This window comes from Rhopalosiphum padi, chromosome 4 (genome assembly GCF_020882245.1).
Source record: "Rhopalosiphum padi isolate XX-2018 chromosome 4, ASM2088224v1, whole genome shotgun sequence".
NCBI classification, from domain to species: Eukaryota; Metazoa; Arthropoda; class Insecta; order Hemiptera; family Aphididae; genus Rhopalosiphum; species Rhopalosiphum padi.
The window spans coordinates 10,592,038-10,607,134 of NC_083600.1; the positions used below are offsets into that span (position 1 = coordinate 10,592,038).

At 28.8% G+C, this 15,097-nt stretch overlaps 1 protein-coding gene across 1 annotated transcript; it reads right to left on the minus strand.

Annotated features, from left to right (window-relative positions):
- Positions 1 to 1,372: 1,372 nt before the first annotated feature.
- On the minus strand, positions 1,373 to 4,405 carry LOC132930484 (cathepsin B-like cysteine proteinase 3). The gene is made up of 6 exons (XM_060996392.1): positions 4,146 to 4,405; positions 3,364 to 3,552; positions 2,987 to 3,187; positions 2,689 to 2,845; positions 2,369 to 2,488; positions 1,373 to 1,908 (listed from the first exon to the last, which is right to left on the minus strand). Exons 1-6 carry the CDS (start codon positions 4,236 to 4,238, stop codon positions 1,694 to 1,696), a joined length of 975 nt encoding a protein of 324 aa, XP_060852375.1. The 5' UTR covers positions 4,239 to 4,405; the 3' UTR covers positions 1,373 to 1,693.
- Positions 4,406 to 15,097: the final 10,692 nt, after the last annotated feature.

Sequence of the window (15,097 nt, forward strand, 5' to 3'; positions counted from 1 at the left end):
AGCTTTTGATTTTTAAGAAAAATGAGATTCACTTTTACTCAATGAAACTATTTTGTAAAGACTTTCAAACTTCTCTTAAAAACAGGATGTTATATATATATTTTTAGTATGTTAGTTTAAAATACCTAATGCACTAATATTTCAGTACTTAAAATATTGTTAAAAATAGTTATTAGTATATGACTGCAAAAATTATAATGATATATTAGCTAACAGGTATCAAATTTATTTAAAAAATACAAAAATGGTTGTTGATAAATTGTTTTAGTCACAACCGATATTATAGTGTTGTACAATATAGAGCCCGAATATCATAAATCGCCACACTAGGTTTATTTGTATTATAGAATTTGTTTCAGCGTGAGTTTAACTTTCGACTACATTTTTAAACGACTGTGAAAATGTATAATTATCAAGAATATATAAATTTAGTCGATACCACGTCATACACATTTTATGATGTTCACAGTTTCCAACTAAAATTATATATTATAATATATTATATCTATAATAATTGAATTATACAAGTTAAAAAAAAAAAATGTTTGTACATTATGACCTTCAATTAACACTTAGCACTTTAAAAGAGCCGTTATCGAATATTTGTTGATGAATTTAGTGCATAACACTTGGGTACATCAAAATATATTAAACTTCTAGAATATAGGTTCATATTTATGCACATCACGTTATTATGCTATTACTATAATTATTATTATATGCGCCATATTTTGTATTAAAATCAATTACATTATTTTTTTCTCATAAAAATAATAATAATGCACACCGAAAATAATATAATATAGTTTCTACACTATTATGTGATACTAAACAGTTTATTGAAACTATTCTATACATGCCGACTGTTTTCAATTTTTATTAGTTTTTCTTCGATCATTTAACCAATTCTTTGTTTTCGAATCGTTTTCTTTTTATTTTAAAACATATTATTTCAGTTGCTTGAAACAAAGTTTGATGATTTTTTTTTGAATCGTTTGTGAATTATGGATCATATATTTTAGCGTATGACAACTGTCGCAAACCCTCTTTTCCATTTTGTTTCAAAACGAAGAGAGGGGGCAATTCCGGCCTTATGCTACTGTTCGATTCCTCGTTTCATAAGTTTGGCATTTCCAATTTAAAATTTCATATCGTTTTCCATTTGGCTATATAGGTAGAACTGCCTTGTCAGAAATACCTTTGTATTCATTGAAGGATCACTTTTATATTTTTATGTGAAAAAGTGTATACGAAGCAATTGCATAGAAGAAAAAGTACCACACGGGGGAATATTCGAAACATAAACACGCACCATTCAAGAGCCTAGAAATTAAAATATGTTTATGCGATATGATTTATGACGTAAATAATATGTGTTTTCGATTAAATTTATTTTTGTATAAAAAAGTTTACATAATATATTGTGTACTACAGCGAGAAAATATCAAATAAATTAGCTCCGTATAACATGTATCATATTATTATTTCAGCCAATGCGTCATGTTATACGAAATATTACAATATGTACAATAAATAAATTATTAAAATATACATGGATTTATAATTATATACAATTATTAAAATAGATACTATATGATACAAATGTCAAAAACAATTATATAAATAAATAATAAATAAACTATGGTAATAGTAATAATAAAAATAATATGATGAGAAGAATATTAAATTATTATTATTGAGAAACCTCTGCGATGCCGGCCATCACTAAGAGTTCGATCGAACAGAAATTGTAACCTTTGAGGATTTTGAAAAGTCCACGGTCTCCCCAATTTGAATTCCACGAATTCATCGCCAACCAGTATTCGTTGCCGTCGCTGTCAACACCCCATCCGATCAACTTGACGTGATGATATCCTATAAGATCACCTGTTGTAGACTTGTAAACTCCTGTAAGTACAAAAAATGTACGTGGTTAAGTGCATGGGCGTATTTAAAACTCCTGTCTTAAATTTAATGTCCACAATACTATGAATTTAATGTCAGTGGTAATAAGTATAGTATAAAATAGTTTAAGGTTAGAATTATATTATAATTCACTAAAAATAATATTTGAGATAACTAGCAAACAAAAGTTTTATAAAATTAAAATCAAAATAAATTAATTTTTCCCATAATATTATACTCTAATAACACGCATTTTATTTTCGAAACATTTAGAAATCAGTGTTGTAAATTTTAAAGATGTTTCAACAACGACTAAAATGTATATATATTTCCACATATTCAATCATGGACACAGATTCATATTGATATTATAGTTTACCTATATATATATTACTTTTTAAACTATAATTTACATGCAATTTCATATAACTACAAGACTTAATATTATAGTACAAGTACCAACCTTTTTTGTAGCCCATAAAATTTTCGTACACGTACATCAACGCAGTCACAGGGCCATAGGTCATAATCTCCTGTTGAATTTGTGTGACGTTTGTCCACGATGTCATGTAAACGACCGAAGCTACAGCAAAACAAAATCATACGTACAAAAATTATTTCATGTGACAAGTGCATAGGCACCTTAAAATTATTAAACACGGCGAAGCTTAATAATTATTATACTACTTATCAGAGCTTTAAAGGCAATATTTACAGGAGTGTTCATGCATAATATGACACATGCCAATTAAAATGCGAAAGAAAATGCTAAAATATAATTACTTTTGTATAAATCGTCTTCGTATTTAACTTTGTAGTTTTTGTTAATACACTTTTCTCTGCAAATTGTCATTTGCGTTCTACGGAGACTCGAACAATTTGTCATTCGACTGTCATCACCAACATGATCACAAGGCCTGTTTTTATACGGCTGGCAACCCTGTAATAAAAATCAAATATTCAAATATTATGTGTATAATATTAATTATGTTGAGTTCATTTACTCGATTAAATTATGTAAATAGTGTATCAGTAAAATATTATTAATATGTCGTATGTATTATACATAATATTTATATACCTCATTGGAATCGAAGTTACCGCCAGTCACTATTCCTTTGCCCGCGGTAAACTCCCAAGCTTTAAATGCCGATCCACCATCACAACCAAATCTCTCACTATCACCACAAGACATTAAATGTTGTGCGGATAAGTTTTTGGTAAATTTTCCATTGGTCGCAATACAAAGCCGGTCCGTGAAAGTAGAAGCCACTGCTACCGCCTGAAATGTGCATAAAATTAACGATAAGCTTAGACCGTATGACTTTTTATAGAAACTATAGTTGTTTTTTATTTTATTAAGTTCAAATAAAATCGCATACAAATTATCATAATAATATAGACTGATTTGGAAAAAATATTCAATTTTTATTTTACATAGTATAGGTATTTATTTACCCAGCTGGAAGCGCAGTTTCCTTGGTCCTTGACGTCGCCGATGACATTCGCACAGTTGACGAAATACTGACGTGCATCGAATTCTGTCGGTATATCCGTTTTGTAACTGATATCAGAAGTCTTTCTATTCTTTGACCAGCTGTCGTAGTTTGTTTTTTGAACCAATTTCTGAACTCTAGACGCGAAGTTCTAAAAAATAAACCCTTGTAAATCAAAACTTCATCGAGTGCGATGCAATACACTTTTAAAACGTACAAGGATAATACATAACACGACGTATACGGTAAGGTTAGATACCTACTGGGATAAGTGAAGTATACATGCCACCTACTGTTACTATACCACGGTTTACTAGTGCGATTTAATTTCATGAAAACAGTCAAAATATTTATCGGCGGAATCTACCCCCATTTTACCGTGATCGTTGTGCGAACACGTTTTAGACAAATACTATATAATACTATACTATAATATTATATAGTCTAAAACATGGTGTGCAAACCGGATGGATTTTATAGAAATTCAATACGTGTACGGGCCTCGACAAAAGATATCGAAAACGACAACCGCCGACCCTTATGATATTATATAAGCGTTTTCAATGGAACTCGGCGTCATACAATATGCGCACAGAGACTGCATACTATTTGCAGCGCTTAATATTCAACCGCTGCAGGTCCACAGTGGCGTCGGTGTAGGTTGAGTTTTTATTATTTAAAAAAAATAATAATAATAATAGTAGTAAAGTATTAATAATAATAAAGATATCACCAACGACATACCTCGTAAGACGTTTTGGCAAAAGCCGTGTCGGTTGCGGCGGCCACCCATGCGACGGACGTAACGAAAATCACGAGTGAAATAAACGAACGCATAATTTATTTCGTTGAGTAAGTCAGAGAATGCGCGTATGCCCGTTACAAGCTTTCAATATTCACGTCGATCGTATATTGATTACCGTCGTCGTATATCAATAATAATTGTGAGAACGTTTCGATGGTCTCATTTATATATATCGTCTGCAATTAAATAAACTGAACCGGAAAAAACTTTTCAAAACGATATTGTATTATTGTATTATATATATATCGTAATAGCTTGTTATAAACCGCGTGAGATATCTCTGGTGATTAAGTGATTTGTGTTTTATGAGACACAATTCAAACAAAAACAACACTTGTTTAGCATCGAGACAAGTATCAAATCTAATACTTCTTAATGGATGACGTACATTAAGTCACTTAAAAACCCTCCACTCAATTTTTTTTGATAATACTTACGAAAATTACAAATTACATCGATTACGGTGTTATTTTACGTGCCATTCGTGACATAAAAAATATTGCACGTCCTTTGTTTTTTGAGTATAACTGAATGATTTTTGTGTTATACATTACCACTTTAGCCTATTGGAAGATATAAAATTATTTTTTTTTTTTAATCCTAATACGCAAGTGTTTAAATAATGTTTTATTTGCATAACTTATTAATTTTTAAGTAGGTACCTATGTTATTAGAACTCTCGAGTGTTTCAATGTGTAATCTATATCATATTATTACATGTCAACCAATATTACAGGACGTCATCGACAAACATATCGTGATTATGATAAATATTGTAAACGTTGTGTGTCTGTAGCCACAAACATAGGTTAGGTAAGTAAATTATAAGTAAATAAGTAAATAAAATAAAAAATTTTATCGCCAACAATATTACGATTAGGTATGCAGTTAATTGTATTTGTTAGATTGACCCAATTGTGCTTATTAAGAGTAAACCAGTAATACGAAATATTTGTACAAGTAGGGTTTTCGCATATAACAGAGAGTACGCATATATTTTTTTAAAGTTGTTATTATACGAATTACTTACGATAATGACACAAAAGAAAATCTGTTATTGAGGTCAAGATCGTATGCTACAATGATGTGTATAATACGTATATTATATTGCGACTTAGAAATATCGAAATTACCTATACACTCCAGTAAAAAAAATAATAATGTAAATATTACTTATTAATATTATAATAAATTGTGTAGTGTCACGTCTTATGCCTACAAAACAATATTAATAAAAATATTTAAAAGTGCCACCAATTATTGTTGTCTTTCGAAAAAATATTGTTGTACTCGTATGACGTGTTTTGCAGCTGGTTCAAAAATATTCCACTGTAAAATGTCATTCTCAGAATTAAACTCTTTTATATCATTTAATATCAAACCGTCATAAAATTAATTTAGTTAACGTGTAAAACATAAAATGTATATTATGAAATATTATACGATATGTTATTTGTTCTTTTTTTTTTGTTTTACACATAAAAGCCAATAACTATTTTATTGCCCTGAATTCCACGCCTAACTCCTGGTCTATCTACTCAGTATTATAAAAAAAAAAAAAAAAATGTTTTGAACACAAATTACTGCAGTAAAATTAATGGTAAATACCAAATACATACTGTACAACATATTGTATACATCCGTTTCCCTCCGTGAAATAACTATACCTAGCTATATATAGTATAATATATGTATGTATGTATATATTATAATTGCGTTCACGTTTATTTTTAACCAGGGATGAGGATATTATTCCGAGCTATAAAGATATATTCATGCCTGTGGTATATACGCGTCTTGTCAACCCTGAAAACCTAATTATTATTTTGTGAACATATTTTTTGTCATATTTAAAAATGATAGATTAAATTGTTAAAATGTTAGTTTTACAGTGACATTAGGCACATTGACGTTTTCGTTGGTAGTCCAATTTTTTTTTTTATCAGTTATTAAGAGTAAAAAATATGACATTTATTGTACACTTTAGGTATTTTCGGCATTTTTATATCTAAAATATTATAAACGTCAAAAGATTATCCAAAATTGACAAATTGATAATAACTTCATATTATGATATTGTATTATACAGGCACTACTATAGATATTATGCAATAATTATTTCGCATATCAATATTTTTATTGGAAAAATTTACTTTAAAGCTACATTTTCTTCTCATAAGATCATTATTTAAACAGTTTTAAAGTACTTAATAGTGATTTGTTATACATTTCATTTCCGATCTGCTGCTATTATTGTATAATAAAACATTTGTTTGTGTTATTGCTATTTTTTAGCCAAACAATACCGCATAGTACACCTAATGGTTATCTGAATAGTGGAAAAATATCGACTCGCGTTTGGAATATGATAGAAAAAGTCTTGTTGAAACATCAATTACAGATACCTACGTACTTAATACGATTAGACACCAGATATATCACAATTTCGCCGCCGTGGCCGACGATAATATTATAGTAACAGTTGTTTTTTTTTTTTCAGTAACAATATATCCAATATATTATAGGTACGCGGTGAAAGACATTAACCAGAAATAAATAGTAATTAGATTTTACGAGTACGTTTCATTTTTGACAGAATTAATGATTCCAATGAGCGCAGTTGATGTTGATTGATTCAATGGGGAACTTCATTAAAAACTATGCGGATACCTGCCGAGCTGACAATGACTGGCCGCCTTTAAAAAAAAAAAAAAAAATGTATACGCGTATACATTAAAATAAAATAAAACAAAAATAGTCACGAGAAAGAAATTACAAAAAGGAATACAATTAATTAATAAAATAATAATCAGAAAATATTGTGTTCGTGTTGATTAAAAAATGGGCTACGCGCATTCGATTGTTCTCCGTCGTGGATGACGACATTCATCGGCGGGACATCTTTTTATTAGCTTTTATTAAAATAGTAATATTAAGATGGATGGAAAAAAACGATTTCCGTTCGAAAGCCATCTGCCCGTGTTCCTCCTGACGCACCGCTTTTAATTGTTCCCCCGAAAAAAAAAAACCATTTATTTTATATACCGCGCGATACAAAATATTATACTGCGCGCACACATAATACGTATATATAATATTATAATATAATACGAATATCGTATATTATTACGTTTTAGTCTGCACTCGGACCCCTATCCGTGCAACACGTTTTCCACCGGATAGCGTATACGTTTTTAATGTAAACCCTATGCGGACGTTATTTTTTCTGTCCCCAATTTACTCCGTTATTATGCATTTCTTATTTTCGTACACAAGTGTTTCACTTAAATATACGATATCGCCGCGGCCGTCCACCTCAGAGACATATTTTGAGCGTATAATTTTATCGAAATCATTTGTTAAAACAACGCACGCGATAGAAACATTAAAAATGAATTTAAATTGTATAATAATAAAATATATAATATAAATGGGTGGAAAACGTACGTTTTAACAATAAATTATAAATGAATTCTAGGTAATTAGTATTTAATAGATGTGCGTCCATCATCGTCAATAGACCTTGTAATAATTTTGCTGTAAGAAATTGAATTTTAAACTACATATTAGTAAACACAATATAATACAATATAATGTATTTCATATTGTGAAAATTACGTGTTGTTTATTTGCTAAGGTAAATGATATTACTTAACTTATACAAACAATGCGTTATTGTAGTAACAATGTTCTAATATGCTCTCATAATCTATATAATATAATACTTCCATACATTAGTATACACATGATTATCGTATCAACACTAAGATTATGGTATTTTTTTTTATTTGTTATAATAACAATAGATATTACGCTTTTCTATCAAAATTATATAAAAGAAATGTAAACAGATAACGCGAGTAAGTATATAATACTATTATTGACTGAAATGAAAAAAAAATTATGTAGATAATAATATAATACTATTTATGATAACTGTAGTTGAAATTTAAAAATGTTGTTCGTGAGTTTTAAAAGGTTTATTTTTATCATGATATTTTTTTCAAACTCAATTATTGTACATATTTAATTTGTACATACGTTTGACGTATTTAAGTTCAAAGAATGATAATTTTAAATATAAAAAAATAGTATTATAATTTATATTTTTTTTTTGTCTTTTGAAAAAAAAAAAATATTATAATTGTCTTTTAATGTATAAAAAAGAAAATATATGCTATTTTAATTAGGCGTAGGTAGGTACCAGTGTATAAGACATATTAATCAATATTTAGTATAGTCCATAAAACAGCTAAGTAGATAGAAAACAAATTCATAACTCAGATAAAATGTATATTATTATATTATATTATTTTGATTTGTAGTAAATACTGTATTTGACTGTATTTGGGTCATCAAAGCAAATTAATTAATTTTAATTTTTTATATTTACATCTTTTAATGATATTTCGTGCTAAAACATGTACATATATTATACATTATGTATTGATAAAACATATTAAGTTTTATTACGTTTAATTTATGTTGTCGTGATAATGGCATACTGTATAACTAATATATTTTAATCATCTAAAGACCAGACCAGTTTTTTGTGGTAATTTATCATGTTCGTTATGTTATTATATTATATTTATCGTGGAATACATACACAGTTTGCACTGACCAACCATATGGTGTCAACCATATATGTAATATGCAATATGAATTTAAATTGCTTTCATGACTTTGAAGGAATATATTTGTTTTTCCAAACTAATTTTTGAACAAATTATCGCGTTATTAAAAATCTATAGAGCTGTACTATGGACCAGTGTACTTACACTGCAACACACATTGAAAAATACTTAACTGCTTAAAATACTCTTTCGAATTATTGTATAACAATAAATTATGATCCAATATTATTAAGTACCACACATAAATCGAATATAATAAACAGCTACGTCCCATTGGTATGGCCACAATATTATTATACAGAGTGATTCACTTGCCGTTCTATTATTAAGTTATTTATTTGTTTTTGTTTTAATATTTTTATTTTTACACATAAGAAGGCAATATGAATGCTGAGATAGATATTATATAGAATAAATTGTGTAATATTTAGTCCAGTAACCCATTAATTATACACTCAAGCAATTTTTACAAATTATAAAATTGAATAGTAGGCATACTTTGGAAAAACAGATGATAAATTGATATAAAATTAGACCAAAAAGAATATACTGATCTCGTTTTGTATATTTATATATACTATATATACAATATATTATATAATATATATATATATATATGTATATTTGTATAGTATATTTATTATTTTTAATGTATTATAAAGTAAATATTTATGTTAGTTAATGTAGTTATATAAAAATAACCCTAACTCCTCTCTCTAGACGCATTCTCAAATTCGCCTTTGAGGTCATATAATATAATATTGTTCCAAAAAATTGTAAAATGTTTATAAAATCGATAAAACGAATTGTTGCGGGTATTATAACTAATAAATAGCGGTAACGATTTCTTTTTAGTTATAGTTTTCCTATTGAAATAATAAATTAAAAACTAGGTGTGTACTTTGTCCTGATACAACTATAATATAATATTGTATTATATTGGATACAAACAATTAATTTTATTCAATTTAACAAAAATCTCTATCGATTAGAAATGAGAGTTGGATACTCTATATAATATAATCTATAATATCATTTTATATAGAATAGCTCACTATATTCTATACGACAGAGAGACAAAGAGGTCATATTAATATGATACTACTCATCCCAATCCCGTCCAAGTCATCATAATCGATATAATAATAATATTGAAGCGAACCTGCAGTGGTTTCGCTATATTTTAGTGGAAAAACACGGGTCGTGCGTATTACGTATTATAATATTATGGTCGTCTCGAAAACTCGCAACAGACGAAAAACGGGTTGTATTATTATTATTATAATATTATTAGAGTACGTAATATTGACGGATAATTATAAAACACTGATCCGATAAACAAGGGCCGTGGGAATATTAAAACGCTACTATAATTAATTACGGCGATGATTTATACTTTTTAATAACAGCGTTGTTTCCCAAAAATATAATATATTTTATATTATTATTATTATTATTATTATGGATATAGACATAATATAGTATCATCGTTATTATTATTTTACGCGGTGCAACGCGCCATAATGCAACCACGGTCCATTGGTCACAATCGATTATTATTTTCCCCGTTGGCCCGGGGCGGATTTGCATTTATTTTTACTGCTGCAACAGAATTAGAAACGTAACTAAACGCAAATATCACTGTACACGTAATAATTATTTATATATAATATATCTAATAAGAGTATAAGAACAATATAATACCGGCTACACGCAGCTGTTACATATATAGGTATATATGATATATACATCTGGCACCTATACATTTTGGTATAGTCATATATTATATAGGTCTCCTGTGATGTGTTCTAGTTAAGTCGAGAATATCGCTATAATATTTGCTTTGTGTAGGAACGCGTCTATTATTTTATTGCCCACGGTGAGCACGTGTCATGTAGTAGGTACCTACAATAATTATGGCAACCAGTTGATTTATTATTATTATTATTATTACTTTTTTTTTTGTCACAATTATTGTCCTTACCGTATTGTCTTTTAAATTTAGTGTTAAGTGTTAGTACATTTTTTTTTTTTTTTTTGAAAATATCACCGGCTAATATATCTTGTTTATCATTTTTTATTGTTTGATTATTCATACTTGATAGAGTTGTTTTTTGTTTAATGTTCACCCTGCCTATCCTAACCTCATATTTTGTGTACAAGATGACGTTGAATGTTTTGCACTTTTCCAGGATTATATATGAACATGATACATGAGTATTATGACTAGACTATCAACAAATAAATATGCTACACTTCAACACTATAATCTCTTGGAAACATTCTTTAAAATATTTGTATTTATGATTTTTATTATAAACTTATTATATTCATTTCATCGATGATATCTCAAATTAAATATGTATGAGTATTACAATTTGTAATCGCGAACTCATCTGAGTGTCACTTATATTTTCAGAGAGATAAGTAACACAAAGCCACACACACCTATTATAACAAGTTGGACTTTAATCTGTGTTAACATTTTAAACAGGCACTGTTTTTTTCTTCTTCCAATGTATATAGTAATAAGTTAACGACAATATTACAAATAATAGAATAATTTTATTGCATTCAAACAAAGAAAAATTCGTGTAAGTTGTAGGTAACTGTGGGGGGGCAACATTGTTTGCGCGGTTTCTATACGTTATGTAATGCTTTCAAACGAGAGGGTATTTTTTAATAGCGGAGTAACTAAATTTTAAAGTGTTATATCTGCAGCAAACCATAAATATAATACACACCACATTACATAATTGCAGCACGTTTCGTTATTATATATAGGAACGTGTGATGTCGCAGTAGCCCATACCTCATCGGTATGTATCTATATACATATATATGTCTAATACAATATTATTATTATGTATGTATAAAGCACATTTTCCGTCTACGTGTTGACGATTCGACTCGAGTAGTAATTTTTAATTATTTCTCCGCCATCCTAGGCGTTCGAATCGCGTAACACGTCATTCCTATGCATTATATTTACGTATAGTGTTCATATACGTATATAATATAAAATGTATGATCAAACAGGTGGCAGAACGCGTATTGCAATTTATATATAGCTACTATTACAATATTATTTTATATAAATCAGACTCAAAAACGAACAAAGCCACCTCATACCAATATTCCTAATAACATATCATCGAAATAAACCTAATAAAATCCTCAGATAAACACTCATATTATCAACTACAAAACAAAGGAAGTCTGGCAGAAAAATTGGAATAAAGTACCATTTACTAACAAATTAAAAAATGTATAAAACCTTCTATTAAAAAGTGGACATTTCCTTTTATTAAAAAAAATTGAAGTAATAATCACCCATGTTTAACTAATTCTATCCTCGTCGTCAAAGAACCGGTCCCAATATGCGACACGTGCATCGTAAACCGTACGATCAATCACAGTGAGACCAAATGCCAAAAATACATCAAAAAACAAAAAAATCTTTATTTACCCTGCAGCCTCACTCTAACATGCACTTAACGAATAGAAAACATGGAAGCAATATATTTATTTTTTATAGTATAAACTCAAGTCAAAAATTGTAAATAATTGTAAGTAATGTTATTTTGTCCTACTTATAAAACACGTATCTAATCTAAGAGTAGGCTATTACAGCCATTGCTGTTGAAGCCTTAACAGATACTAAAAACAATGCATGTAGTTTATACCTAAATATATTGTATTTGCATTATACACACAGTATAATAATATGCGAATGGAAAGCCAAGAAATCTCAACCCTCGTAAGTCCGTAGCTCGTTGATAACAATAATGCATGCACTATTTATATTACCCCTGTCCCCTATGGCTATAGCCAAGTATAGTATAGACTATAGACCATATAAATATATATATTATATTATTTTTTACCACCTTCACTGTCATACTTATATGAAGACTATAATACTGCGTCTGAAGATTGTTTCTATTTACCGCACTGTTTATTATAAAGTGTATAATTTATTTTATTTTTGTGAGTGAATCGGCAATAACTTTTCAGTTTGGTAGGTGTCTATAGTTGAATTCAAAACTTCGATAACTCGATACTCCATTATCATTCGAACATGAAGAATATCTATAACAGTCAATATTATACGTATTATAGACAAAATTGTTAGATGGTAATAGTTCAATAAAAATATTATTGAAATATTTTCAAAAATTTTAATGACAAAAAAGGCAGAGAAAAGTAGATAACTGTTCTGTTGTACCATAGATATAAAGGTGTCGGACAAACATCGCATTAAAAAACTAGTCACTGTAATATTTTATTAGGTATTAAATTTGAATTCAATCTTCACATACGAAATACGATTCTGAGCAAAGTCCATCTGTCAGCCTATAATAAGTAATAAATAAGTATATTTTATAATATAATTATATAATTGCTATAAAAACAATTTAATTTTCTATTAGAAATAGATAGTGTAGATTTATAGGAGATTGATTTATTCTTTTTCAAAATTTGAGCTTAAAATTCTAATAAAAAAATTTGATTTTACATATTTTTAAGATTTTTTGGTTACAGTATGAAATACTTATAAGGAATTTTTTATTAAAATTTAAATTCTTAACTATAATATAATTGAACATTTTATACATTTTTAACTACACAATTATTTGCAAGATTATATGCTTATAAGTTATAAATAAAAATCGTACATACATTACCGTGGTTATTTTGAAAACTATTAGGATTTGTTTACTTTTGATCCTCCAAAGTATCAACTGGATCCAATTTACTAACTGAAACCACCCTCAAAGTTGAAAAACGAAGCTGTTTTAGTACTTTATTGATCTAAAAGGTGAGATAAACGACACAAAAATGATTAATAAATTTAATAGAAAATTTAAAAACCACGCATCATTATAAACAACCAATACGTACATTCATTGCTTCACTCAGAACTTGAAAGTGTATTTTGTATAGCTCATATGTAGAACATTTTGAAAATGCGTATTTTTTCATTAGTCTAAAATATTTTATGACCGAACGTATATTATAGTGAGTTTACAGTAGACAGTATTTTCATCCGCCCGCGGCCAATCCGCTACATGCGCATATTACTTATAAGTAAGTATACGTAGTTATCACTCACACAATATGTATATAATATTATAAACGCCGGTGATTAGCTCACGGGTATGGTATTACGGTATTTATTTCAACAAAGTAAATTGTTTCAACACATATATACGGCGTACGAATTAATACTTTCCCGTCAAATTTTTACGTACGCTATTTACCACCGGTATCGTATGCCCTCTTTTACCGTGCGCATAATATATTCGTAATGGAGAACGTACACTATAATAATAATAATATGACGCGCATAAAAAAATTATACACTGCGCGTTTACTATTCGGAGTGATCGTCTATAATCGTCGTATATATTATAATATTACGTAAAATTGCCGTTTTCGTTCATAACGATATTTGAATCACGTATCGTACTTACATTTTAGTCGCGAGGCGGGAAGGTTTTGTTTTTTTTTATTTTTAATTTTCGTATCCATACGGAGCGGCGCGCATAGCGTAGATATATTCATATTAGCACTGCGGGTTTATAAATGTATATTATATTATTATACATCGCATGTATATGAAGTATTCGTTCCATTGTGATGAAACAGTTTTTGATCGATAGCTATCTCGAGTGCGATGTACCATTGTTTTATCAGTGAGATAAAAATTAACCTCGAGGCGAGACTTTTTTTTTCACGTCTTCCGTACATATACTATATATACACGAATACAGCAGTATGCACATATTATTGTACATTATTGTACCTTCTTATATTTTTATTATTTTCGATATTTTGCGCTGTACAACGTTTCGATTTTCGTAGGAATGCGCAACAACGATAATAATTATTCACACGAAATTCAATTAAATAAGAAACAAAAAAGAAAAACGCAGCTATTAAAGTCGCCAAGCGCACATGCATATACAGAGTTTCGTTCTCTTGGAGACGTGTCGCAGACAGAAATAATGCATCGTATTATTAAAAATATGTGTACCCAAACCCGATTTCGTTTATTATGATGTGTATACACTGCAGCGGATGTGCGCCTATACACACATAATATTTAATGATAAATACGCCCGTGCGCCCACAGTAGTTATTTGGAACTTCTCCCCGGTTCGGTCTTTTCATGCTAGTGGAACAATGTGAATTATGTATAGTATGTAAACAGTATTCTTTTTCTTTCACTGCCCACACTTGTGTGTATT